A 27,996-nucleotide genomic window follows, 5' to 3' on the forward strand; every position below is an offset into this window, starting at 1 on the left:
CCAACTGCTCACCTCACGCCACCATTTTGATGACGTGAACAACCCAAAATTTTCGGTTAAGATTTTCCTACCTGTTTCTCTGTTGATGATAACTTGGTCTGCTTTGCTTCTCAGTCAGCCAACTATTTTGATGCACGATTTGATAAATTTTTGCGATGTTTTCTTCAGTTCTGCTTGTTGCTGGCCACCCTGACCTCTCTTCATCAGTGACTCATTCTCTCCCCTCAGAAAATGTTTAATCCATTTGTACACTGTTGTTTTCTTTATGGCAGGATCCCCATACACTTGGACTAACATGTCCCTGATTTCACTTCACTCTTGCTACGTTTAACAAGAAATTTAATGCTTGTTCGTTGCTGTCATTCAAGCTCAGACATTTCGTGATGGCACACAGAAACACACAACAACAATAGTGAATGCCACTCAGCAATGCTGACACCACCACTCATCGACACAAACACAGCTGTGAGACGCTGATGTACCACGATTATGAAACCTTACCACGCTGTTTGTACAGTGCTGCCAGTGTAAGTGTATGGTGGCAAGTTCGCAAGCTAAATTGTCAAACCTCATACATGCCCACATGTATGATGCTCTGTTGATATAGCTGAAACTTGCATGCTCCTCGTCCCCGAGAAAGAACAGGAAGCCCCCCAGAAAGGACAGAAGTGAGCAGATACAATCCAGCCAAGCATGAGCACAATCATAATGAAATCACAGGTACTGTGAGGAGAAGACCCAGGAGCCATAGAGGAGGTGCCCCCTCTTCACCCCAACTCTTCCTTTACTGTTTCAGTCCTTTTCTGTCTTGGCAAACCTCTAGGCAGTTCCCACATCTAACACTGATCTTTTTTCTGCTTGTTTTTTCCAAATAGGATGGAATGAAATGATAGGATTGGTGCAATTGAAAGGCATAGGTTTTGTAGTCACCCAGCCCTGCTACCGGGTAGCTATGTTGCCTAGGTGAGCTCTCTTGTAGATCTCAGTTTCCTCATCTCTAAATGGCTAACATGCCTGCCCCTCATGGTCGTTATGAGGATTCAATGAAATCATGTAGGTCAAATCACATGTCTGCAGCCTGGTGCTAGGAAATGTGTGGTAATCATTCATTTCCCATTCCATCCACGTCCCCCCCCCACCCCCCGCTTTCTTCCACCTCTCTTTCCCCTCTCTCCCACTCCCCGCCACTCCATTTCAAGCTGTTGTTTCTCAGTCGAGTTGTGTAGGACACAGCTTCCTGGTCCATGCTGGTGTTATGAGCCTTGCGTTCCCCTCGGCTGAGGTAGTCATTTGCTAGTTGTCAGTCAGCTGCTCACGATGGCTGCCGGCCACTCATGCTGGCTGCCGGCCACTCCCGCTGGCTGCCGGCCACTCATGCTGGCCACCTGCCACTCATCGCAGCATACGGTAGTCCATTGCAGGACACAGCAGCCCACAGCAGCGCACAGCAGCTCACACTGGCTGCCAGCCACTTACACTGGCTGCTGGCTACTCACGCTGGCTGCTGGCCACTTTCACTGGCTACTGGCCACTCACGCTGGCCACTGGCTACTCATGGCGGAACACAGTAGCCCACGGCAGCTCACGCCAACCTCTGGCTGCTCACGGCAGCCCAGCTCCAGGGAGAGCTGTTGTTCACAATCTTAGCTGTAGAGGGCGTAGCTCACTGGCCCATGTGGAATCCAACGGGGGACCTCAGCATTAGGAGCTCGGCGCTCCAACCACCTGAGCCACCGGGCTGGCCCACCTTCCACTTTTAATACTTTTAATTTGACCAGTTTTACTTGACCTCAGGCATTGGGCAGCTTTCTGAGCTCGTCTCCCCCCTTTCCCTTTCTAACCTTATCTTCTCTTCCCCCAGGGGCCCAGATCATTGATCTGATGATGCTGGTCATCGATGTGACCAAGGGGATGCAAACGCAGTCAGCGGAGTGCCTTGTGATCGGGCACATCGCCTGCCAGAAGCTGGTTGTAGTGCTGAACAAGATAGACCTCTTGGATGAAGGGAAGAGACAGGCAGCAATTGATAAAATGACCAAGAAAATGCAGAAGACCCTAGAGAACACCAAGTAGGTTTGTCAATGAGAGGAAGGTTCACGTACACAAGCAGGCTTCGGGGCACACATGGCTTGATTGGACAGGTAGTTGCTAGCCTCGGGTCCTAGTAAATACGATCTCACCTGGCCCTTGCTTGCTTCCATGATGGGTAAGAAGTCCAAGGTGCTCTTGCAAGCGGCCAAAAAGTACAGAAACATAAACAAGCAAGGGATTGATTTTTCAGGTAATTTTCTAACATGAGCAGTGGGTGGGTGGTTCTGCTCTCCACAGTGTTCAGAAATCCAGGTTGCCACCATCTTGCTGGCCCTCCACTGTAGGGTGTGTCCTTGTCTGTGCGGTCAAAGCAGGCACAGGCCCTGCTGTTCACATTTATAGGCAGGTCAAGTATGTAGGTCCTGGACCTGGAAGGGGCCTACCCTTCCCACTGAGATTCCGTTGGTGATGACTCTGTCCTACCTGCTCATTTAGCCAGGGAATATGTCCCCTCCCTGTCTGTTTAGCTGCAACTGGGTCATCAAAAGGGGATATGAGTTCTGGTGAATGACAGGATGTTTCTGTCACAGAGGCTTATAAAGTTGGATGGACAGACAGATGGATGGGCCAATGGACGTTGTTGAGGGGAGACTGTGAAAGGCTGTAACACAAAAAGACTTTTGCAGTATTTCAATGCTAAGGATTTTACAATTTCATCTTGTGGAAAGTAGGGAATTGTTAAAGAAGTTTGTGCAAGGGAGTGACTGAAAGTGGTTTCCGTCCCATTCAGATATGGCTGGCTCAGGTGGCAGGATGGCGTGGCCAGGAGGGTCTGGATACAGACAGGGAGAAGTGGTGGTGGTGGTTTTTCCAGGGAGAAAAGGGTGGCTCTGAGTTGAAGTAGTGGAAGGAAGGGATGGTGATGTGGGGAGATCTGTAACAGGAGAATCAACAGGCCTTGTCAGACTGTTGGCTCTGATTACAGTCAGCACATTCTGACAGGAGAGGTCCATGTGGGCAGAAAGGTAGTAGTTTTACTGGGCGGGTCGGGGTCGGAGAGTATGGGGTCTATGGGACAGAAGCCACCTGGTTGCTCACGTGGTCAAGGGAATGACTAATTCTGATGTGGTCGAGAAAATGAGAAAATATCCTTGTTGAGCACGCAGTTGGCAAACCTCATTGTTTTACCAATTCCTCTTTTCCTTTCTGGGCCACTGCCTTTTGGTCAATAATAAATAGTGGTCACTGGGAGACAGTGATGCTTCCTCTGTGCTATGCAGCCCGAGACAATATCCCGCTACTTCCATCTCTCCTTCTGCATGTGGAGGGCAAGCAAGAAGAGAGCGTTTTTGTTTCCCTGTCATAAAGATTGATATGCCTTCCCATCTATGATTTTTTTTTTTCCAGATCCAACACCTGCAGCTCTCCCTCAGAATTCTCAACTTGGTTAAATTAAAGCTCCAGCCTTGTGAATGGGCCAAATATGTCATAAAAGATTTCCTAGTGCTACCTTTTGTTAGCAAAATTCATCAATCTGATAAAATCGACACATTTAGATAAGTGTTGCATAAGAATTCAGACTTTGTTATTCTCAATGGAAGTGGATATGAAACTGTAAAAAGGAAGATAAAAAATTATATCTTCCTTTTTAGTGAGTTATTTGATCTCCCTGCCATTTTATTTTTTTGTCAGAAAGGGAAGGACACATCCTTCAGTCTCCTGCATAAAAACCCAGCATAGTGTCACTATATTTGCTGTAAAAACAGGACCTTCTGGGAATGGCTTTGGGTGCTTTTAAGGGTGAATTAATGTAATTTCAATTAGTTAAATTTAAGGAAAATCTTGCTTGCACGTTTAAATTATCATTCTAATAATTTATTGGTTGAAGGTCAGATTGTGGATTTTATCACCACATCCAGAGGAAATTGTCCATCTGAAGGGCCTTTGAACCTTTTCCTCTCCTCATTCAGCAACCAGAGGGCTGGGATAGAAACTCATATAAAAGAAAGGCTTGCTGCCCTGATGGGTTGTAGTTAGTGGGCCCCATGGGCCTGTGGCCAGACCAAAGCGGACTGCCTCTTAAGAGCACATTAGTTCTTACCTTTGTGTAACAGAGAACTTCTTTAAATCATTTTAAGTGACTCTTTCCTTTTGTTATGGTCCCTTGTTAAGTAAATCCTTTGTAAATACTGGTCCAAATGTGAAGAAACTTTCTATGGAAAGGAAAAATTTGGACTGGTGAACTATGTACGATCAAAACCTAAAAACTGTAAAAAAACATAGAACTTGTTTTTTTCCTATCCTAAGAGTAGTTGAAAGAAAATTGGGAAAATATAAAAAAGTGATTAAAAGAAAGAGGAGACCATCCAAAGATTCCTTTTCTCAAAATAGCAGCTACAGACATTTTGGTATACTATGTATACTTTCCATTATGAATAGTATTACATTCCTCCCCTTCGCCACTTTTCCTCTATTTTTTAAATTATAGTAAAATATACATAATATAATATTTATTATTTTAACCTTGTAAATGTACAATTCAGTGGCATTAAATGCTTTCACAAAGGTGTGTACCCATCACCACTGTCTAATCTAAAACTTTTTCATGATTCCCAACATAAACTCTGTACCCATAAGTAGTAACTCGCCTTCTCTGCCCCCTCCCCTAACCCCTGGTAACCTTTATTCTGCTTTCTGTCTATATGAATTTGCCTATTCTAGGTACCTTATATAAATGGAATCATACAATATTTGGCCTTCTGTGTCTGACTTATTTCACTTGCTTTCAAGGTCCATCCGTGTTGTTGCATGTGTCAGAATTTCACTTCTTTTAATAGCTGAATAGTATTCTGTTGTGTGTATATACCATATTTTGTTTATTCATTCATCTATTGATGGATACTTGGGGTGTTTTCTTTTGATTATTGTGAATAATGCTGCTATGAGCTATTGTGAATAATGCTGCTTCGAACACCAGTGTACAAAAATCTATTCGTGTCCTTGTTTTCAGTTCCTTTGGGTATATACCCAGGAGTAGAATTTCTGGGTCACATGGTAATTCTATGTTTAATTTTTTGAGGAATCACCAAACTGTTTCCCACAGTGGCTATGCACAAGAGTTCCAACTTCTCCACAGTCTTCTCAACACTTTCCTTTTTAAAATAGTTATCCTAATAGGTATGAAGTGGTATCTCATTGTGGTTTTGACTTGCATTTCCCTAATGACTAATGATGTTGTGATCTTTTCATGTTCTTATTGGCCATTTCTATATCTGCTTTGGAGAAATGTCTATTTAAGTCCTTTGCCCATATATTAATCATGTTGTTGTTTAGTTGTAGGAGTTCTTTATATATTCTGGACATTAATCCCTTGTCAGATATATGGTTTGCAGGTGTTTACTTCCATTCTGTAGGTTGTATTTTCACTTTCTTGATAGTATCCTTTGATGAACGAAAGTTTTTAATTTTGATGAAATCCAGTTTACATATTTTTTTAATTTGTTGCCTGTGGTTTTGGTGTCATATCCATGAAATTGTTGCCAAATCCAATATCATGAAGAGTTTCTTCAGTGGGTTTTTTCCTAAGAATTTAATAGGGTTAGCTCTTAAGTTTAGGTCTTTGATCCATTGTTAGTTAATTTTTATAAAGTGTGATAAAAGAAATACGGTGACTATTTAAATTAAAAAAAATTATTACAGTAAAAGATATTGCTATTAATCCCCCTTAAAATACTTCCCCTGACTTCGAACACACTTATCCCATCGTTCTTGCCACTTTCTGAAGCAGTTTTGGAAGTCCTTTTTCGTGAGTGTCTTTAGTTGCGCTGTCATGGCTGCCTCCATGTCTTGAATCGATTGAAAATGTTTACCTTTAATGGTCATTTTGACTTTGGGGAAGAACCAGAAGTTGCACCGTGCCAGATCTGGTGAGTAAGGTGGATGAGGACACACCGTCATGTTTTTATTTGACAGAAATTGCCAGACCAGAAGTGATGTGTGACATGGAGCCTTTACCATTGTGATTAGAAAATATGGTGAATGCTACTGCTGGGTGCCATCCAATGGAAAGGCAGGGATCTTCCATACGGGAAGCGGTGCATCGAACCTTAGTAACAGTGTGTGACAATTTTCAACTTGTTTGGTGCAGTTAGTCAGGTATGAGCTACGGTTGAGAGAAGGTGTGTTTTAAAGTGTGCCCTAAATCATCCTCCATCATGACAACACTCCATGTCACACATCGTTTCTGGTACAGCAATTTCTGTCAAGTAAAAACATTACTATGTGTCCTCATTCACCTATGCACCAGATCTAGCGCTGTGCGACTTCTGGCTCTTCCCCAAAGTCAGTGATTCAGGACACGGAGGCAGCCACGAGAGCATAATTAAAGACACTCACGAAAGAGGACCTCCAGAACTGCTTCAGAAAGTGGCAAGAATGGTGGGATAATTGAGTTCGAAACAAGGGGGTGTATTTTGAGGGGGATTAATGCCAATGTGTCTTCTAGTGTAATAAATTTTTTAAATTTAAACATTCACCCTATTGTTTTATCACACCTAGTGTAGTATAGGTTAAGTGTCCAACTCGATTCTTTTGCATGTAGGTATACAGGTTTCCCAGCACCATTTGTTGAAAAGACTGTCCTTTCCCCATTTACCCTTGTCAAAAATCAATTGTTTTTTTTCTGGGTTCTCTATTCTGTTCCATTGGCCTATATGTCTGTCCCTACGCCAGTACCACATTGCTTTGTTTACTGTACCTTAGTATAGTAAGTTTCAGAGTAAGGAAGTTGAGTCTTCTAATTTAGCTTCTTTTTCAGATCATTTTGGCTATTTGAGGCCCCTTACAATTCCCATATGAATTTGAGGATCTGCTTTTCCATTTCTGCAAAAAATTGTTACTGGAATTTTAATAGGGATTGCACTGAATCTGTACTTTGCTTTAGATAGTATGAACATATTAAGTCTTCCAGTCCATGAACCTGGATGCCTTTCCATTTATTTAGATCTTCTTTAATTTCTTTCAGTATTTTGTAGTTTTCAGTGTATTAGTCTTTCACGTCTTTGGTTAGATTTATTTCTAAGTGTTTAATTCTTTTAGATGCTATTATAAATGTAATTGCTTTCTTAATTTCCTTTTTGGATTGTTTTTGCTGATATATAGAAACACAACTGATTTTTTCGCGTTGACCTTATACCTTGTAATTTTGCTGCATTCAATTCTCCCCTTTTAAACATAATTATAATCATGAGGTATTTACACTTTTGATACATGATTTTAACATTTTATATAGTAGTTCTTTATGTAACCATCACTGTTGTTAACCTTTTCAAGTGACTTCATTTTTCTTATAAATAAATAACCCTTTGACCATCATTAAACTTTGTATATTTTCAGTTATTTTTTTCTCATGAGAGATCCCGGGTGTGAGATTACTGGATCAAAAGGCATGAACCCTTTTAGAACTTTTAGTATACATTATCATATTTTTTTCCAAAAGGATTCGTCTTGTTTTACACAGGTGTTAGTAGCTAACTTTGATTTCTCATTTTAAAATATATTTGAAACTTAGTAGGACCAAAATGGTATTTTACTCGTTTTAATGTGTGATTCTTTAGTTACTGGTGAGATTGAGCATTTTCCCTTAAGTATATTAAACAGTTGTGTTTTTATGTGTTTCTTTGAATAATGCCCATGTATTTGTCTATTTCCTTTTTTGCAGTTTTACTGTTTTCTTTTTCATTTTCAGGAGTGTTTAATATTAGTAAAGATATTATTAATTAACCCTTTACCTATCATCTTTACTGCAAATAAGTCTTCAGCATTTATTGCCTTTCCATTTTAGTTGCTTTTTTGACATGAGAAGTTTCTAATTTTTACGTAGCCAAACTATTGATATTCTTTGTGATTTCTTTATCTCTGAAAGTATTTAAAATTACTTTTGCATAAGCATTTATCAATGTTAACAGAAATCAAAATAGAAGATAAAAAAGTATCCACAATTTTCTCAATGCATCAAATTAAAGTATTTTTCCCTAGGATTCTTGTCAGTCTTTCCTACATGTACATGATTTGAGGTGGTTGTTATCACAACTTTGAGACTGTTCTGTGTTCTGTTTTATTTATTTTTCCACTAAATATTGTCATCTGACATTATCCTTGATGCATCTTTTTTCCAGACTCCCTCTGTGTTTCCTCCTGCTTTTTAAACACTTCCTGTTGTTTCTGTTTTAGCTAAGACTGTGCTTAGAATCCACCGGGGCTTCCTTGCCATTGCCTTCCTCCTTAGGATTGGGTGGAATGCCAAATCTTAAGTAATTTGGCTGCTGCTGAGGAGACTCTTACAAGGTGTGCATTCCATACTGGCGATGTGTCTGACTAGCTGTGTAGTCTTAGATAACTTAGTTTATTTCTCTGAGTTGATATTTCTCCCTCTGTAAAACGGAAGCTGGTAAGTTCAGCCTCATAGCATTTGTTAATAAGGGGACATTTGATATGGTGCCTGGCACATAGTAGGTGCTTAGTAATAATGGTAACATGTGGACCACCTTCTATGTGCTTGGCACTGTACTAGGGATTCCCATATCTGATATTCCCATATCAGATCCAGGGGTAGATTTTATAGCTGGCTTGATTAGTGAGAAAAATAAGGCATAACAGATATTGGCTAATTTTTTTTTTTTTAAGATTTTATTGGGGAAGGAGAACAAGACTTTATTGGGGCAGTGTGTACTTCCAAGACTTTTTTTTTCCAAGTCAAGCTGTTGTCCTTTCAATCTTAGTTCAGCTTCAAGTTGTTGTCCTTTCAGTCTTAGTTGAGAAGGACGAAACTCAGCTCCAGGTCCAGTTGCCGTTGCTAGTTGCAGAGGGCTCAGCCCACCATCCCTTGCGGGCTATCTGGGGGCTCAGCGGCAGCTCAGCTCAAGGTGCTATGTTCAATCTTTAGTTGCACGGGGCACTGCCCACCATCCCTTGTGGGATTCGAGGAAACGAACTGGCAACCTTGTGGTTGAGAGCCCATGCTCCAACCAACAGGGTCATCTGGGGGCTCAGCGGCAGCTCAGCTCAAGGAGCCATGTTCAGTCTTTAGTTGCAGGGGGCACAGCCCACCATCTCTTGCAGGACTCAAGGAGTTGAACTGGCAACCTTGTGGTTGAGAGCTCACTGGCCCATGTGGGAATCGAACCGGCAGCCTTTGGAGTTAGGAGCACGGAGCTCCAACAGCCTGAGCCACCAGGGCGGCCCCCAAAATGCCTTTATGTGTTATTACAATACATTGCCCAAGAGTGTTTTGTTATAAAAATAATTGAATTTTGGAAAGCTTTATGGTTAATTGCTGAAATACTCAGTGCACGCTTTTACCGTTCTCTGTCCCTCTGGGCCCTGGGCTCAGGGAGGGTAAGGAGAGAGAATGTACATGTACTGAGCCCCAGCTTGCGGTTGGGTCCCTGTTCACTGATTTCTGTGGCTGGAGCCTTTCCTTCCGACTCAGAATGGACTCTTCTCTCAGCCTCTCTTCCGCCATGGGAGCGGTCTGGACTCTAGACTCCTACAGACCAGCCACTTCTCTCCCCAGACCCCCTGGCAGCCCCAGGCAAGTCACTTGACTCCTCTGACAGTAGGCGTCAGAGCCCTTGCTCATGGGGTGTTGAGGTTATGTGGAGCTCACACAGCACAGTGCTGGCACAGAGCAGGTGTTGAGCCGGCATCTCCTTTTCTTTCATTTTCTCTTGTGTTTCTTTTCTTCTCTCTCTTTCTTCCTCAGTGTTTTCATGTCTTCCCTTCTCACTGTTCCTTTTCTTTTTCAATTTTTGCTCTCCTTCCTTCCCTTTCCAAACTCTCTTCTTTCCCTCTGGGTATTGCCCTTCCCAAGGCAGATATCTAAGTTCTGACATTTCTCTGGGGGGCAGCATGGCCTGCCTGAGTTGCTTTGGACTTGATTGGTGAGTGGGTCTCAGGCCCTGTCTGGAATTTCCCCGTGAACTTGCATCATCTTGTCACTGACCTTTGGGCAGCCAGTGGCTCCTGAGATTGTTTAACTTGCTCTTTAGGGAACTCCAGCTTCTCAGAGTTACTTCTTCTGGTCTTTAAAAAAAAATCTGATTTTCTTTACACACTTGCCCCAGGCAGGCCAGGAGCAGTGTGGTGTGAAGTCAAGACCAACTGAACTAAGCACCCCCTCCCAACCAAAGGAGTGTACTCTTCACTTGGGTAGGAAAGACCAACCAGTGGAAGAAGTAACCATGGGAGATTTGTCTATTATTTAAAGACTAGGGCTTAAGTGGCTTCCTCAGAGCAGCATGGGGGCTTCTGAGGAAGGAGAATTTGCTTCTGACCTGGGGAGTCAGGAATTTAAGTTGGTTTTCGGAGAACAAGTGATAACTAAGCATGGGTGAGGGCCAGAGTATGTGATGCAGGTCAGGGCACTGACCACTCAGAAGGGATGCAGGCAGCTGGCAGCTGCCCTTTTACTAAGGACTGCTTCTAAGCTCCCCATGGTGCTTTCCCACACATTAACTTATTTGGTGTGGCAAATGACCCTGCAGTATAGGTCATGCTTTTTCCTGGACAGAAAAATGGAGGCTGAGGGAGGTGGTGCAACTTAAGTCAGATGTGGACTGGAAATTAGTCCTGGGTTTCTTGCTTAAATTCCTATCCTCTGTGCCTTGCCTCAAGGTGCCTGTCACCTGGATTAGGTTTGGATAGACAGAGAAGAGGGAGGTAAGGGCAGCAGTAGGAGTACAGTTTGGTGCTGGGCAAGGACTTAAGTTTATTCCTATGTTTTCAGGGGTGTTGGTGAGATGAGTCAGTATAGAGAGGCTGGGGCAGACCACAGAGGGCCTTGTGGACCAGCCTGGATTCCAGGCTTCATCCTTGGGCCGTCATGGAGCCCCTGAAAGTGTAGAAGGGATAAAGCTGATGCCTCAAAGTGGTGCTGCTGGAAGATTGTCACAGCTGTAGTCAGTGCCTGGTATAGGGCCATATACAGACTTTGGAGAGCACTTGGATGACCTGAGTGATAAGCGCCTAAACTAGGGTGGAACTTGTTGAGAATGAAAATTGGGGGGTAGATTGGAGCTAGATCCCAAAAGAGGAACTGACCAAATGCAGTGACCACAAAAGACACTGGTGACCACGCAGCCAGAGATGACTTGAGACCAGGGGAATATTGTGCCATGATCAGAAACCAGAAAGCTAGGGTTGGGAAGCTGCTTGTTGGCATATGATGGCATAGGACTACAGTGCTAGAAAGCAGTCTTGGCTGAAGACACAGATTTGGGAATGTCCACCGAGGAGCGTTGGCACAGGTCGTCAGAGTACAGGGAACTCCTAGAGGCGAGAAGAACCAGGCTCTCAGGGACTTCTTGGAGAGATCTACAGTAGGTAGGGGAGGAAGAAAGGCCTCTCCAGGAGGCAAAGGGTAGTTGAGGGCCAAGGAAGTAAAGGTTTGGGGTTGTGAGGTAGGAGGATGGGGAGCCCCTTGGCTAATGGTCATCTGAGTCAGATGTCACAGATGGGGAGACTGAAGGAAGAACATTGACTTCACCACTGGAGAGTTGGTATTGACCTTTAGGAAATACAAGTTCTCTTCTGTGCCCCCTCACCCACTCCTCTTATCATCACACAGAGTTGGTTCCCCTAGTTGGTGCCCCAGCCCCTCATACCCCACTGCTCTGGGAGCCCTTGGTTTATTCATTGTACAACCTCCATAGAGCCTGGCACAGAGGAGATGGTTAGTAAATGTCTCTCGGCTTGAAAGGGGAGCCAGAAGTGATATAAGGAAATTGGGCATAAGTTCTTGGTGAGTAAACAGAAGCAGTATTTTGAAATGTGAGAAGAGAAATTGGGTGTTAATTGAAAATGGCAGGTGGGTGTCAAGCAGTCCCGCAAGAGAAGAGAAATCTGGCAATGTAGGAAGGCAACAGGCACAAAATGCAGAGATAAGACTGGAGGGGCTGATGAAGGGAGGCAAAGGGATGGGGGGGTGGTCAGATGGGGGTTTCCTTTAGACATGGCAGGTAGACGAGGTGCCAGTAGATTTTTTCTTGAACACTTCCCCTCTGTTTCCTGTTCTTGGACTGAGTCCTTTGTCCTGCTTCCCATTGGGAGCCACAGTGGGGAAATGTGCGGGAATGGCTGAAGGTCTTAAGGAAGATGAACAAGGCAATATTACTTAGAGTGACCACATATCAGAAAAGAGAAGTCTAGATTTGTACTTGGGTATGACCAAAAAATGCAAGGAAAGGATCCTGAGAAGATGGCAGAATAGGAAGCACCAGGAATCTGTTTCCTGACATAGATAACAGTTTCACTGGTAGAATCTGTCTGATAAAAACCATTTTGGAACTCTGGAGTTTATTGAAGGCTTGCAACTTCCAAGGGAAGGCTTAGACGACAAATTGCAGTTAATTTCGATCAATTTAAGCTCTTAACACAGTAACAACTACATATCACCTACCCCCATCCTTAAGCAAGTGCTATGCACCTATGCAGGTGTTCCTGGAGCTGCTTGTGCATAACTCGTGGGAGCCAGAGTGGGCAAAAATGACCCTGTCTCAAAATATCAGAGATCTGTGTTCTGATCACTGATTACCACATCTGATCACAGAGGTGCAGACAAAGAGGCAGACAGCCATTGTTCTTGTATATCCCCCATGTTGTTTCAAGGCCCTTCCCCTCAGCTGAACTGAATTCTGGAGGATATAAAGGACCAGCATCCTTTTTTGTCCCTCCTTCAATTTTTCTCTTTTCCCTTTTTCAGGAGTCAGATATAAAGACTAGGACATTCAGAAACAATTGCCTTTATGGGGAAAATTACAAAGTGACCACACATGCTCAGGTAAGGGCTCAGATAAGACCTGAGAAGACCTTACGTTTACACCTCAGGCTGATTCTCAGCACAGGGACAACCTACAATCAAAACACAAAAACAATAATCAAAAAACCTGGAAATCCTGGGGAAGGAGAAGAATCTGATCTCCAGAGTTACCATATTGTTAGACTCAAATGTTCAGTTTTTAACAAAAAAGTAACAGGGCATATAAAGAAGCGGGAAAATATGGACCAATCAAAGGGGAAAAATTCAATAGAAACTGTCCCTGAAAAAGACTTGATAGTAGATATACCAGACAAAGACTTTAAATAACTAAATTAACTAGAGGAAAATGTGGGGAAAGTGAAGAAAACAATGTATGAACAAAATGGAAATTCAGTAAAGAGATAGAAAATCTAAAAAGAAACTCTGGAGCTGAAAAGTATAATACGTGAAATTAAAAATTCACTACAGTGATTCAAAAGCAGAGGTGAGTACACAGAGGGAAGAGTTGGCAAACTTGAAGATAGGAACATGGAAATTATCAAGTCTGAGGAACAGAAAGAAAAAATATTGAAGAAAAGTGAACAGAACCTAAGGGACCTGTGGGTTACCATCTAGTGGACTAACATATACATCATGGGAGTCCCAGGAGGAGATGAGCAAAATAAAGGGGCGGAGAGAATATTTGAAGAAATAATGGCTGAAAAGTTCCCAAATTTGATGAAATATAAACATACAAGAAAATCAATGAACTTCAAGGAAAATGAACTCAGAAACCCACACTAAGACATATTACAATGAAATTTTCTAAAGACAAAGACAAAATCTTGAAAGCAATGAGAAGTGACTCGTCACACATCAGAGAGCCTCATTAATATAATGAGCAGATTTTGCATCAGAAATTATGGAGGCCAGAAGGTAGTCAATAGTCAAAGGGCCCATATAGTCAAAGTGGTAAAAGAAAAAGAAAGTCAACCAAGAATCCTATATCCAGCAAAACTGTCCTTGAAAAGTGAGGGAAAAATTAAAACATTCTCAGATAAACAAAAGCTGAGGGAGTTCATACTACTAGATCAGATGTGCAAAGAGAAAGACCTGCCCTGCTCAGGAGAGTCCTGCAAAGTGAAATGAAAGGAACCTAGATAGTAACTGGAAGCCCTGTGATGAAATAAAGATCTCAATAAAGGTAAATACATGGGCAATTATAAAAGCTAGTACTTCTGTAACAACAATTGTAATTCCATGTTTTTTTCTACAGGATTTAAGAGACTAATACATACAAAAAATGAAAACTTATTTGTCTGAAAGCTAGTATTATTGTAACTTTGGTTCATAACTCCACATTTTGTTTTCTACATAATTGAAGAGACTAATGCATTTAAAATAATTATTAATATGTGTTTTGGGGCATGCAGTATGTAAAGATGTAATTTTGTGGCATGAACAACAGAAAGGGATAGGTCAACTTTATAGGAGCAGTTTTTCATGTTATTGAAATTAAGCTGGTATAAATTTAAATTAGAGTGTTATAACTTTAGGATGCTAAGTTTCATCTCTATGCTAATCACAAAGAAAATAGCTATAGAATGTATACAAAAGGAAATAAGAGAGCAATGAAATATTTCACTGCTTTTTTTCACTACAAAAATCAACTAAACACAGAAGACAGTAATGCGGGAAATGAGAGACAAAAAAGCTGTAAAGCATATAGAAAACAAATAGCACAATGAAATTCCCTCCTCATTAGTAATTTCTTTAAATGTATATTGCTTACACTGTACAATTAAAGTGCAAAGATTGGCAGATTGGACAAAAACATATGATCCAACTATATGCTGTCTACTAGAGGCTCACTTTAGATCCAAAGACACAAAGAGATTCAAAACGATATTCTATGCAAGTAATAACCAAAAGAGAGCAGAGTCGCTATACTAAGGCAAAATTGACTTTAAAAAGGTTCAATATAGCAAGACGATATAACAACAGTTTTAAACATTTACTTACCTAATGACAGATCATCAAAATATATGAAGCAAAACTGACAGAATTGAAGGTAGAAATAATTCTACAACAGGAGTTGGAGGTTTCAGTACTGTACTCACAATAATGGATAAAGAAACCAGACAGAAAATAAGCAGGGAAATAGAGGACGTGAACGACACAATAAGTGAACTCAATGTAACAGACATATACAGAATAGTCTACGTGACAATAGCATACACATTCTTCAAAATACAGATCTCAGTAGGTTTAAAAAGATACTTATCATGCAAAGTATCTTTTCTGACCACAACAGGATGAAGTTAGAAATCAGTAACAGAAGTAAAATTGGAAAATACAGAAATTTGTGGAAATTAGAAACACACACTTAAACAACCAATGGATCAAAGAAGAAATCACATGGGAAGTTATAAAATACAGAGTTAATGATACCGAAAACATAACATACCAAATTTATGGGACACAGTGAAAGCAGTGTTAAAGGGGGTGGGGGAATTTATAGTTATAAATTCTTACATTGAAAAATAAGAAAGATCTCAAATCAACAACCTAACTTTACAACTTGAGGAACAAGAGAAAAAACAAACTAAACCAGAGGTAGCAGAAGGAAGTTAATAATAAAGATGAGAACAGAAATAAATGAAATAGAGAATAGAAAAAATATAGAGAAAATCAATGAAACCCAAAGTCGATTCTTTGAAAAGATCAACAAAATTGACAAACCACTAGCCAGATGGACTAAGAATAAAAGAGATAAGACTCACATTACTACAATCAGAAAATGAAAATGGGTGCAACAACATGGATGGACCTAGAGGGTATTACACTGAGTGAAGTAAGTCAGACAGAGAAAGACAAATACCGTAGGATATCACGTACATGTGGAATCTAAAGAACAAAATAAATGAACAAAACAGAAACATATAGTGCAGAGAAAAAACTTATGGTTGCCAGATGGGAGGGGGGTTGCAGAGATGAATGAAAAGGGAAGGGATTAAGAAGTACAAATTGGTAGGTACAAAATAGTCATGAGGATGTGAAGTACAGTATAATTTGTAATAACTATGTCATATGGATAATTGGTTTATTGGTGTGACCACTTTGTAAGTTATGTCAGTGTCTAATCACTATGTTGTATACCTGAAACTAATATAATATCATATGTCAACTGTAATTGAAAAATAAAAAAATGATTTAAAAATAAGTGAAAATGGTGACAATGCTACTAATTCTACAGAAATAAAAAGGATCATAAGAGAGTACTATGAACAGTTGTATGCCAACAACTTGGATAATGTACATGAAATGAACAAACTCTTAGAAACACAAAACCTACCAAGACTAAGTCACAAAGAAATAGACAATCTGAGTAGACCTATAACTATTAAAGAGATTCCATTAGTAATTAAAAATCTCCTGAAAAAGAGAAGCTCTGGACCTGATGACTTCACTGGTGAATTCTAACATTTAAAGAACTAACACCAGTCCTTCTTAAACTTTTCCAAAAAACTAAAGAGGAGGTAACACTTACTAACTCATTCTATGAGGTCAGCATTACCTTGATACCAAAGCCAGACAAAGACACTACAAGAAAAGTACAGACCAAAATCGCTTATGAATATTGATATAAAAACCTGCAACAAAATACTAGCAAATTTAATTCAGCAGCATACTAAAAGGATCATATAGCAAAACCAAGTGGGATTTATTCCTGGAATGCAAAGATGGTTAAACATACAAAAATCATTTAATATAATACACCACAATAACAGAATGAAGTGGGGAAAACCCCACATGATCATCTCAACTGATGCAGAAACAGCATCTGACAAAATTCTACATCCTTTCATGATAAAACCACTCAGAAAACTAGGAAGAAAAGGAAACTACCTCAACATAATAAAAGCCATACGTGAAAAACCCATAGCAAACATATTCAGTGATGAGAGACTGAAATTTTCCCCTCTAAGATCAGGAACAAGTCAAAGATGCTCACTTTTGCCACTTCTATTCAACACAGTATTGGAAGTTCCAACCAGAATAATTAAGCAAGAAAAGGAAATAAAAGCATCCAAATTGGAAAGGAAGAAGTAAAATTATCTCTGTTCACAGATGATATGATCTTACATGTAGTAAAACCTAAATATTCCACAAAAAAAATGATTAGAACTAATATATGAATTCAGCAAAGTAGCAAGATGCAAAGTCAACATGCAAAAATTTGTCACATTTCTCTACACAATCAACAATCTGAAAAGGAAATTATGTTCCATTTACAATAACATCAAAAAGAATAAAATACTTAGGCATTAACCAAGGAGGTAAAAGACTTATCAATGAAAACCACAAAACGTTGCTGAAAGAAATTAAAGAAGAAAAATAAATGGAAATATATCCCATATTCATAGATTGGAAGATTTAATATTGTTAAAAAGTTAGTAATACCCCAACCAATCAACAGAGTCAACATAATTCTCATCAAAATTTCAATCACATTTTTTGCAGAAGCAGACAAACCCATCCTAAAATTCACATGGAGTCTCAAATTTCCCCAAATAGCCAAAATATTCATGAAAACGATGAACAAAACTGGAGAATTCACACTTCCTAATTTCAAATCTTACTACAAAGCTACAGTAATAAAAAGAGTGTGGTACTGGCATAAAGAGACACATGTAGAGCAATAGAATAGGGAACTCAGAAATAAATCCTCGCATACGAGATCCGACAATTAAGTTTGCGAATTTGCCACTGTGCGCTTACATTGCAGCACTGTGCAAACAGTTCCGTAAGGTTTCATAAACTTGGTATATCAGTGCCTCACAGCTGTGTTCGTGTCAACATGTGGTGGTGTCTTGCTGAGTGGCGTTCATTATTCTGTTTTTGTGTGCTGTCGTGGGAATGTCTGAGCTTGAATTAGAGCAATGAGCAAACATTAAATTTCTTTTTGAACTTAGAAAGAGTAGAAGTGAAATCAGGGACTTGTTAGTCCAAATTTATGGGGATAATGCCATGAAGAAAACAACAGTGTACAAATGGATTAAATGTTTTTCTGAAGGGAGAGAACGTGTCATTGATGAAGAGAGGGTCAGGGTGGCCAGTAACGAGCAGAACTGAAGAAAACATTGCAAAAATTCGTCGAATTGTGCATCAAAATCCTTGGCTGACTGAGAAGCATAGCAGACCAAGTAAACATCAATAGAGAAACAGGTAGGAAAATCTTAACTAAAAATCTTGGCATGAGAAAGGTGTGTGCAAAAATGGTCCTGAAGGAGCTCACCGATGAACAAAAGCAAGTCAAAGTTTGCCAACACCTTTTGGAGGCAAGACGATGTTTTGGGCCATGTTATCACTGGTGATGAAACATGGGTGTACCAATATGACCCTGAAACAAAGCGTGCACAATGGAAGTCAGCCAATTCTCCACGACCAAAACAGTTCTGTCAATCCAAATCGAGTCAAAATGATGTTGCTAACCTTTTCTGATATCAGAGGGATTATTCATTATGAATTTTTACTACTTGGACAGTTAACCAAGTTTACAATTTGGAAGTGATGAAAAGGCTGTGTGAAAAAGTTAGATGAAAACAACCTGAACTTTCACCAATAATTCATGGCTCTTGCATCACGACAGTGCACCAGCTCACACGGCACTGTCTGTGAGGGAGTTTTTAGCCAGTAAACGAATACCTTTATTAGAACACCCTCCCTACTCACCTGACCTGGTCCCCAATGACTTCTTTCTTTACCCGAAGATAAAGGAAGTATTGAAAGGAAGACATTTTGATGACATTCAGGACATCAAGCGTAACACGATGACAGCTCTGATGGCCGTTCCAGAAAAAAGAGTTCCAAAATTGCTTTGAAGGGTAGACTACATGCTAGCATTGGTGCATAGCTTCCCAAGGGGAGTACTTCCAAGGTGACCATAGTGATATTCAGCAATGCGGTATATAGCACATTTTCCTAGGATGAGTTCATGAACTTAATTGTCAGACCTCGTTTATAGTCACATGAGTTTTGACAAGGGGGCCAAGACCATTCAGGGGAGAAGGACAGTCTTTCAACAAATGGAGCTGGGTAAAATACACATGCAAAAAAATAAAGTTGGACCCTTATCTAATACCATATACGAAAGTTAGTGCAGAAAACTAAATGTAAGACCTAAAACTATAAAACTCGCTGAAGAAAATATCAGGCAAAAACTTCACGACATTGGATTTGGCAATGATTTAGATATACCAAAAGTGCAGGCAACAAAAGAAAATTGGACTTTACGAACATTTAAAAATTTATGCATCGGGGTGGCCAGTTAGCTCAGTTGGTTAGAGCATGGTGCTAGTAGCACCAAGGTTGCTAGTTCGATCCCCACATGTGCCATTGTGAGCTGCGCCCTCAAAAATAAAAGGAAAAAGAAAAAAAAATTTGCATCAAAAAACAATATCAATAGAGAAAAACGGCAACCAACCCATAGAATGGGAGAAAATGTTTATAAATCATATCTGATAATCAGAATACACAGAGAACTCCTTAAAACAAAAGAACAAAAAAAACTAATGACGTAATTTTGAAACGGGAAGATCTTAAATAGACATTTTTCCAATGAATATATACAAATGACCAAAACTGCCAGCATCACTAAGCATTAGGAAAATGTAAATCAATAGTACAGGGAGATACCACCTCACACCCATTTGGATGGCTACTGTCAAAAAACAAGAAAATAACAAGTGTTCGTGGAGGTGTGGAGAAATTGGAACTCTTCTGCACTGTTAGTAGGAATGTAAAATGGTGCAGCCACCATGGATAACAGTATAGAGATTCCTCAAAAAACTAAAAATAGAATTACCATGCAGGTATTCCATTTCTAGGTATTTACCCAAAAGAATTGAAAGCAGGGTGCTCAAGAAATATTTGTACATACATGTTCATAGTAGCATTATTTACAATAGCCAAAAGATGGAAGCAACTCAGGTGTCCATCGAAGGATGAATGGATAAGCAAAATGTGGTCTTATTTAGCCTTAAAAATGGAGGGAATTCTGACACATGCTACAACATGTGTGGGCCTAGAGGACATCTTGCTAAGTGAAATAAGGCAGTCATAAGAAGACAAATAGTGTATGATTCCACTTACATGAGATACTTAGAGTAGCAAAAATCATAGAGATAAAGTGTAGTGTTGCGGTTGCCAGGAGCAGAGGGGTGGGAACACGAGGAGTTATTATTGAATGAGTATGGATTTTCAGTTTTACAAGATGAAAAGAGCTATGGTGGTGGATCGTGGTGATGGTTACACAACAGTGTGAATGTAGTTAGTGCCAGTGAACTGTACACATAAACATGGTTACGTGTATTTTGACACTATAAAAAAAAATTGAAAAAAAATGCATGGAGTTATTTGAGGAACTTAATCCTTCCCAGTTGTCCTTAAATCTCTTCTAATGTGGTCAGGAAAATGTATCAACCTGGTTTTGTCATGTCTTCAGCTTCTCCCTGACTTTTTAACCAGGTTTAGAGCCTTCCGCAAGGAATTGTATCTAGCTAGAAGAGCCTTCTTTTGTATTCTTTGTGTTTATTTTTTAGCTACAGTAGATTTCTTAAAGGGGACTGTGATTGGTTAATTAAAAGTCCCTTAAAACAGAGAATCTTAAAAAATGACACATTGATAACTGAAACAATATTTTAACTTAAAACATATACATGCATGTTTACTTAATAATATGAATAATGTAAATTGTTATGGGGGGAACATATAATGTTCTCAGCATTATGCTTCCCCTTCTACGTGTTGGCAGTTGGTCTAGGCTCATCTGTGGCATCTTGGCTTTAAGAGCAGTTTCACATTCTAAATTCGGCCCTGTCTCCTCTTTTTGTTGTTCTTTCGAGGCATGTATGATTTCTGCATCATCTGTAATTTCAGTTTTACACAAATTAGAACTCATCGTCCATGTTATCATTAATTTGTTTAGTTTGAATTCAGCAAAGTAAGCTATATTCTATATTTTCTTCTAGATTGGAGTTTATGTTTTTAAAAACTCTTGGGTTTCTTGCTTTGCCAGTAACAAAAAGTTGTAATTTGTGAGTTCCAGTTGTAACACCTTAGGCAGCCACTGTCATCACCTTGGCTTTTTTTTCCTATTCAGGTACATCATGTTGGTTTTGTGTGTGTGTGTGTGTGTGTGTGTGTGTGTGTGTGTGTGTGTGTGTGTGTGATTGTTTCTCTTAGTAGCATCTTATAAGTTAGAATAGTTCCACTAGTGTTTTAGAAGTGTTCTCCAGGTAAATTTTTTTAGAAAACCTCAATAAATGACTTTAATTCTGTTGTGAGGTTGTGAGCAGCAGATAGCTTCTCTATGCTTTGGTACTCGTCACAGGAACTCCATGACTTTGTTCCATCTGTCACTTACTGGAAAATGTTCTGCACAGTCCATCTTTTCTTCACGTATGAGGACACTGACCGGCTCTCTTGAGTTTTTCTTTCTGTTTTCACAACTTCCCCTGAAGTCTTTTATGCTTTTCTTATCCACATCTAATTTAAAACTGGTGTTTAAAGAAATTTGCCTTTATCACATCTTTCTAGAGAATGCAATTTAGTTCTCATAGAAACAGTTACTTTCATATTGTTTCATGATACTAAGTTAAGGTAACACTTAAAATTGGCATTACCAAGTTTATGGCATAACCAGTGTGTCTTGTGTTCAGCATAAAAGTCAGCTGGTGAAGACAAAAGTGCAGGATGTACTAGACTCTTGAGCATGACCTGCAAGCCTGAGCCGCTTCTCCGGCATGGGCATTCAGTGTACCAGGTTTCAGGTACAGGTTTTGTAGAGTGGAGGGAGTGGAGACCATCGGCTAATGGATGTCCTTGAGGTGCCTGTTGATGGGAGGACTTCTACTATACCTTTTATTTGTGGCAAGTGATACCGGTTTTCCATTTAGATAGTAATATAAAATTGTGTTTTATAGTAAATGTATTTAAGTATCAATGTGAATTGTTATTTAAGATGTGAATCAGGTGGTGAACAGACTTGAGAAGCCTTGTGAAGAGGGTGTAGGACCAACGACCTGTGTTTAGGTAACACTGAAACTGAGGGAAAACAGGACCGAGCAGAGCAACTACAAAGGATTGTCCTCCCCTTCCTGTCCCAGTAGGTGGGTATCACTGGGCTCCATCTTCTGTTCTTGGGTTTTTGGAAGACCAGTGGTAACATATGACAGAGTAGTCATTGTCCCTGCTGAGGGAGGGTGGAGATGATCCTTGGGATGTCCAGCATAGTGGAAAGGACAGAGCTCTGGAATAGTGCTCTGGGGAACAAAGAGAAGAGCTCTGGACTCATTCTGCCATTTGCTTAACATGTGACCCAGTCATTTAACCTCTCTGTGCCTCACTTTCCCTATATCTAAAATGATTATTTTGTTCCTCACATTATTACTATGAGGATTAAACAGGGTGATGTCTATGAAAGCATTCAGCCCAGTGCCATTTGCATAATGCTCAACTGATGTGAGTGAATAGAGGAATGATTCTGAGTAGGGGAATGATAACAACTGGTCTTCTTACCTCAGAGGGTTGTTTTCAGGATCCAGTAAATTTATGTCTTTATTTGAAAGTGATAGCAAACTATAAAACTGTTGAGTACTATAATTATAGCTATCATCATCTTTCTTTCATTGGTTTGAGAACTATACTAGAGGGCAAGGGTTTTTGTTAATCTGTTTATAGGGTTTAAATATGTTCTCTGATACTTGAAGATTAGCAACTTCCCAAATTCTTATGGATTTGAGAAGAGACATACACCCCTGCCTCTACCCAGGCTGATAGAGCATTGTTCTCATATTCTCAAGGTGGATGGTAAACCCAAGAGTTGGCTTTTAATCACAGCCCCACCATTCATTAGCTGTGTGACCCACTTCTGTAAAATGGGAGTAGGAGTAATAACCGCCACCTCACAGAGCTGTGATGAGGAGTTAGGAGTGCAAAACCTCTACCACAGGTGCCGGTACTATAGGTAAATGACCCTATCCCTTCACCTCACTCCCACTGTTTTGAACACTAGACCACATACAAAGAGACACTTAAGAGAAGTTGTTAGAGTCAGCGGAGAGTAAGGGTAACGCTTGTTGGAGGAAACAAAATCCAGAACTAGAAGTGGTGCAGAAATGTCTCCTGAAAATACATTTAATAAATAAATGTGTAGATGTTCAATGTTATATGGCTTATTAAGTAAATACCATTTAAAATGAGGTATACAGCATAGGGAAGACAGCCAATGGTATTGCAACAGCTACACACGATGTTAGAGGGATAGTAGATTGGGCGGGTGTCACTTTGTGAGGGGTGTCAATGTCTAGTACATTGGTTTGTACACCTGAAACTAATAATAATTAAGAAGTGAAAAAAATGAGGTATATATTAAAATAATGAGTATGGTGTAATAGGCATCTCAGATATTCATCGTGGTGAAAATGGTGGCAAACTTTTTAATTTGTTTAAATTGAGATATGATTCATATACCATAAAATTCACCCATTTAATGTATACAGAGTTATACAAAGCACCACTATCTAATTCAGAAACGCTGTACCCACAAACTATTAGGTTGGTGCAAAAGTAATCGTGGTTTAAAAAGTTAGAAATAATTGCAAAAACCGGGATTACTTTTGCCCCAACCTAATTGTTGCTCCCTATTCTCCCTGCCCTGCCCCACTCAGCCCTGGGAACCATGAATCTTTTTTCTGTCTCATTGGATACAATATGTGACCTTTTGTGTCTGGTTTCTTTCACTTTTTCACTTCGTATTGATGGACACTTGGGCTATTTGCACCTTTTTACTTCTGTGAATAGTGTTGCTATGAATATAGATGTATTTGAGTATCTGCTTTCCATGTTTTTGGATATACACTTAGGAAATTTTGGGTCATATTTAATTTTATGTTCTTCATTTTTAAAGCATATTTTTTTGCTGGACATACAATTCTTGGTTGCTTTTTTTTTCTTTCTTTTCTTTTTTTTTTTTTTTACTTTTAACACTTTGAATTTGTCATCCCATTGCCTTCTGGCTGCTGTGTTTTCTGATAAGAAATCAGCTCTTGATCTTATTGAGGATGCCTTGTACATAAATGAATTACTTTTCTCTTGCTGCTTTCAAGATTCTCTTTCTCTTTGGCTTTTGAGAGTTTGATTGTAATGTGTCTAGATATGGATCTCTTTGACTTTTTATTTGGAGTTTGTTGAGCTTTTTGGATGTACAGGTTAATATTTTTCATCAAATTTGAGGAGTTTTTGAAGTTTATTCAGATATTCTTTCTACCCCTATCTTTCCTTTCTGGAATTCTCATCATGCATATATTGACATGCTTGATGATGTCTCACATATTTTTGAGGCTCTGTTCAGTTTTCTTCTTTCTTTCTTTTCTTCAGGATGGATCATCTTAAGTAACCTGTCTTCAAGTTTGTTGATTCTTTTACCTGCTCAAATATGCTATTGAGCGCTTCTAGTGGATTTTTCATTTCATTTATTGGATTTTTCAACTCTGAATTTCACTTTGTTCTTTTTTTATAGTTTCTAACTTTTTATATTCTGCATTTGGTAAGACATTATCCTTATTCTTTCCTTTTATTAGACATAGTTTTCTTTATTTCTCCGAACAGCTGATTTAAAGTTTTTGTATAGTAGGTCTTCTTCAGGAAGAGTTTCTGTTAACTTTTTTGTGTGTGTGTATGGGCCATACTCTTCTTTCTTTGCATTTATTGTGATTTTCTTTGAAAACTGGGCATTTAAATAATGTAATATGGCATTTCTGGAAATCAGATTCTCATCTTCCTCCACACTGCTATAGTTTGTTGTTACTATTTGCTTAGTGACTTTTGTGAACTAATTCTGTAAAGTCATATGTGACCACTGAAGTCTCTGTTCAGTTAGCTTAGTTGTCAACTAATGATTCAACTGAAATTTCCTTAAATGCCGGAACCAGTATGTCTCCCGATCTTTGCCAAGGGTGTCTGTGCCTGCTGAGCTATGCTTTCAACGCTCAGACAGGTAGTTGACAACTCTGCCTTAGCTTTCACTTCCTGCTTGCAAAGAACTTCAAGGTGAGCCAGAGCTGAGAGGTTAGGGCTTTGTCATGTCTTTTTTCATCATGCACAATGCCTTGGGCATGGCCCTATGCCTACAAATGTCCTCCTAGATTCTCAGGAGTGTGTCAGAGCTTTTCCAGGCCTCCCATGGAAGCCTCCCACCCAGATTTTCCTTCAAGTTTTTTGGTTAGCCTGTTGTTTGCCAAACTGTTATCCTCTGCCTCAGGCAGATATTAAACAATTGCCTCTGATTACTTTCAATAAATGCCCCCTAAGGAAAAGGCTGTTTGCACTGGGCAAGCCGCAAAGCAGGTCAAATAAAGATAGCCTGGCAAGTGGGGTCTTCCAGGGAACTGCCAGATAGGAAAAATAATGACAGTTCTTGGAGAGAGGGGCTTTGATGAAATTCAGATTGATTCTGCACCCTTTCGTGGCCATTAGCTTGCTGGTTTCCACTGATTGTAGATGCTGGCTATTAAGGCTACAGTAGAGTTGGGGAGGGGTGAATGGGTATAAGGAAAGTTAAAATGCCACAAAGCTCTCTTATTCATACTGAGATTCAGCTGTTTTCCTTGAGTAAACATCCTTTGGTTAATTTCTAGAGTTCTAAAAAAGTTTATTCTGATAATTTTGCCTGTGTTCTTACTGCTTTATGGAAGAGAGGCTTTTTGAATGTCTTTACCATTTTCCTGATTTTTCAATGTATGTTGAGTCTTAGACTTATACCCCATGAATTTATCCCAAAGCAAAGCAAAAAAAACAAAAAAAAAGTCATGTCAACTGACATGTTTATCACACTGTTATTTTATAATAGTGAGAAACTTAAAATGTTCTAAACGAGTAACAGTAGTGGGGAAATCATGTAAATTCTGGGTCACACTATTATGCAGCTGTTAAAAATAAAAGAGGAGGTCTGGGAAGGTGGGATGTAACATAGAAGTTGTGAGCCTTGGTTTTAGGGTCTGGTGGCCTGGGTTGGAGTTTGGCTCTGGGATTTATAGCCAATAACTTGGAGCAAATTAATTCTGCTCTCTAAGCCTCAGTTTCTCATCTGTAAAATGGTGACAGTTCCATAATGTTGTAAGGTGTCAATGAAAGTGTCTAAGGTATATGCTTGGCTCAGCCAAATGATTTGTTATCATTACTGTTGCTATCATTCAACAGAAAATTCTTTATGATATAATGGTAAATAAACTAGGATATGAAATTGTGTGCATACTATATTCAAAACATGACAAATATAATCCCTTGGCAATGCAGTGAAAAACCAAGGTTGAAAGAAAGCTCATGACAGTGACGGGAATATGGGTTGTATATTTTCCTTTTTTTTTTCCTAATGGAAAAGATAAATAAATCTCATAAGAAAAGGGCTCTCTGGGACGGTCCTGGGAAGAATGGCTTCCATTAGACTTGGATGGTGGAGATGCTGTCCCAGGGGCATCTTCAGGGACTTTTGGACACCAGTATTTCCTGAGTCTCTGCAGGAGGTTGGGAGGTATTTAAGGAGTATTAAAGACCATTAAGAGATCTTTTATTCAGAGGCCTGGAGCCCAGGGTTTATTGCTGCCTCCTCAGGAAGAGTTCTGAAAGTGGAGGTTAAAATCCAGGAGCCCCCTTTTAAATTCTGTTGTTCAGTATAAGGCATTTTGGGGCCTCCATTTCCTCATTTGCCAAGTGGAGTATGATTGCACTCTCTTCCTAGGTGCTTCTGAAAGGAGGAAAGGAGAGAACACCTGCGGTGCTTGGTGGACTGCCAGGTGTGCTCTGTGTCCATACTGATGAGTCTCTAACTGGTTGGACTTATTTTTCTGTTCCAGATTCCGAGGTGCACCAATTATACCTGTGGCGGCCAAGCCTGGAGGACCAGAGGCCCCTGAAACAGAAGCTCCACAAGGCATCTCAGAGCTCATTGAGGTACTGTCAGCTTGAATCCAGGTTGGTCTCTGGCCTCAGCTCTGCTCAGGCAGGTTCCTTTGTGTCCTGCTCAGCCTGAGAGAGAAAGAGAGAGGCAGACCCAGCAAGAGGACTCAGGTGGTTCCTGTAAACGACCTCCCACACACCTCAATGCAACCTCCCTCAGAAAGTCAACCCTAAACAGAACTGAAGGCCTCCACCCTTCTAAGCCTTTTTCCTTTTTTTTTTGGTCAAACACTTCTACTCAGAGCAGCTCCTGCCAGTCTGGAATTCTGGGATGATGGGATCTGTTCCAGTCCTTCAGATTGTACCAGCCTCTCCAGTGTGTCCCACCTGGGCTGGGAGGTAGTGAGGCAGGGGAAGGAGATGGGCCCAGCAGCAGGGGAAGTGCAGCTTAGCCCCTGTGGTTTCCACCAAAGCAGTGTAGGCTTCATCTTCTGCAGCCATGGGCCTGAGGCCCAGGCCATTACTCCAGGCCGGGTAGTGGGAAACACAGAGAGGGAGCCCAGCCATCCACAGGATGCCCAAGGCAGCCACTGGGCAGGATGGAGGTGGGCGGGTGGTGATGATGCTACTGTGGAAATGGCAGCGAGACTGGGCACTACAGTGTCCCTCTGCTGAGCACTTGGGGCAGCTCAGAGGGCAAGAGTGGCGAGGTGCATCAACTCTGGGGCTGGATGGCGAGTTGCAGTGCTGGCCCTACCACCTGCTCTCTCTCTGACTGTAGGCATATGACCTGCTCTCTGTTGCCTCAGTTCTCTCACTTACAAAGTAAGGAAGATAATAGCACCCCTTCCCTTATGGAGTTGGTGTGAGGGTAAATGAGTTAATATGTATAATGTACTCTGAACAATGCAATATCAGAATTTACTTTGACGGGGACGTTGATGATCACATACCATACACTGTACTAAGTTCTTCATGTTAACATTCACAATGACCCTGGGAGGCTGAAATTATTTACCTTCATTTTTCCAAGGAAGAGTGTGAGATTCAGAGAGACTAAATAACTTGCCCAAGGTCTCACAACGAGTATGTGGTAAAGCTAGGATTCAGACCCTGGTCGGTTGTGAATGGGCTTTGGGGTCCGCCTGCACCTGGATCCACAGAGCCAGGACCCGGGGGGCCTGTGTGTCACACAGTGCATGCTCCCACTG

At 40.3% G+C, this 27,996-nt stretch overlaps 1 protein-coding gene across 3 annotated transcripts in view; it reads left to right on the forward strand.

Moving 5' to 3' along the window:
- Positions 1-27,996, forward strand: part of EEFSEC (eukaryotic elongation factor, selenocysteine-tRNA specific) — a 329,667-nt gene that overhangs the window by 105,427 nt on the left and 196,244 nt on the right. For 2 of the 3 annotated variants that reach the window (XM_081079076.1, XM_081079075.1), the window contains exons 2-3: positions 1,862-2,069; positions 26,743-26,839. In XM_081079076.1, coding sequence (XP_080935202.1) covers positions 1,862-2,069; positions 26,743-26,839 — 305 coding nt within the window. The remainder of the gene's footprint in view (positions 1-1,861; positions 2,070-26,742; positions 26,840-27,996) is intronic. The other variant, XM_081079077.1, reaches the window with a different exon arrangement.

The sequence above is a fragment of the Rhinolophus hipposideros genome, assembly GCF_964194185.1.
Source record: "Rhinolophus hipposideros genome assembly, chromosome: 17".
Classification (NCBI taxonomy): domain Eukaryota; kingdom Metazoa; phylum Chordata; class Mammalia; order Chiroptera; family Rhinolophidae; genus Rhinolophus; species Rhinolophus hipposideros.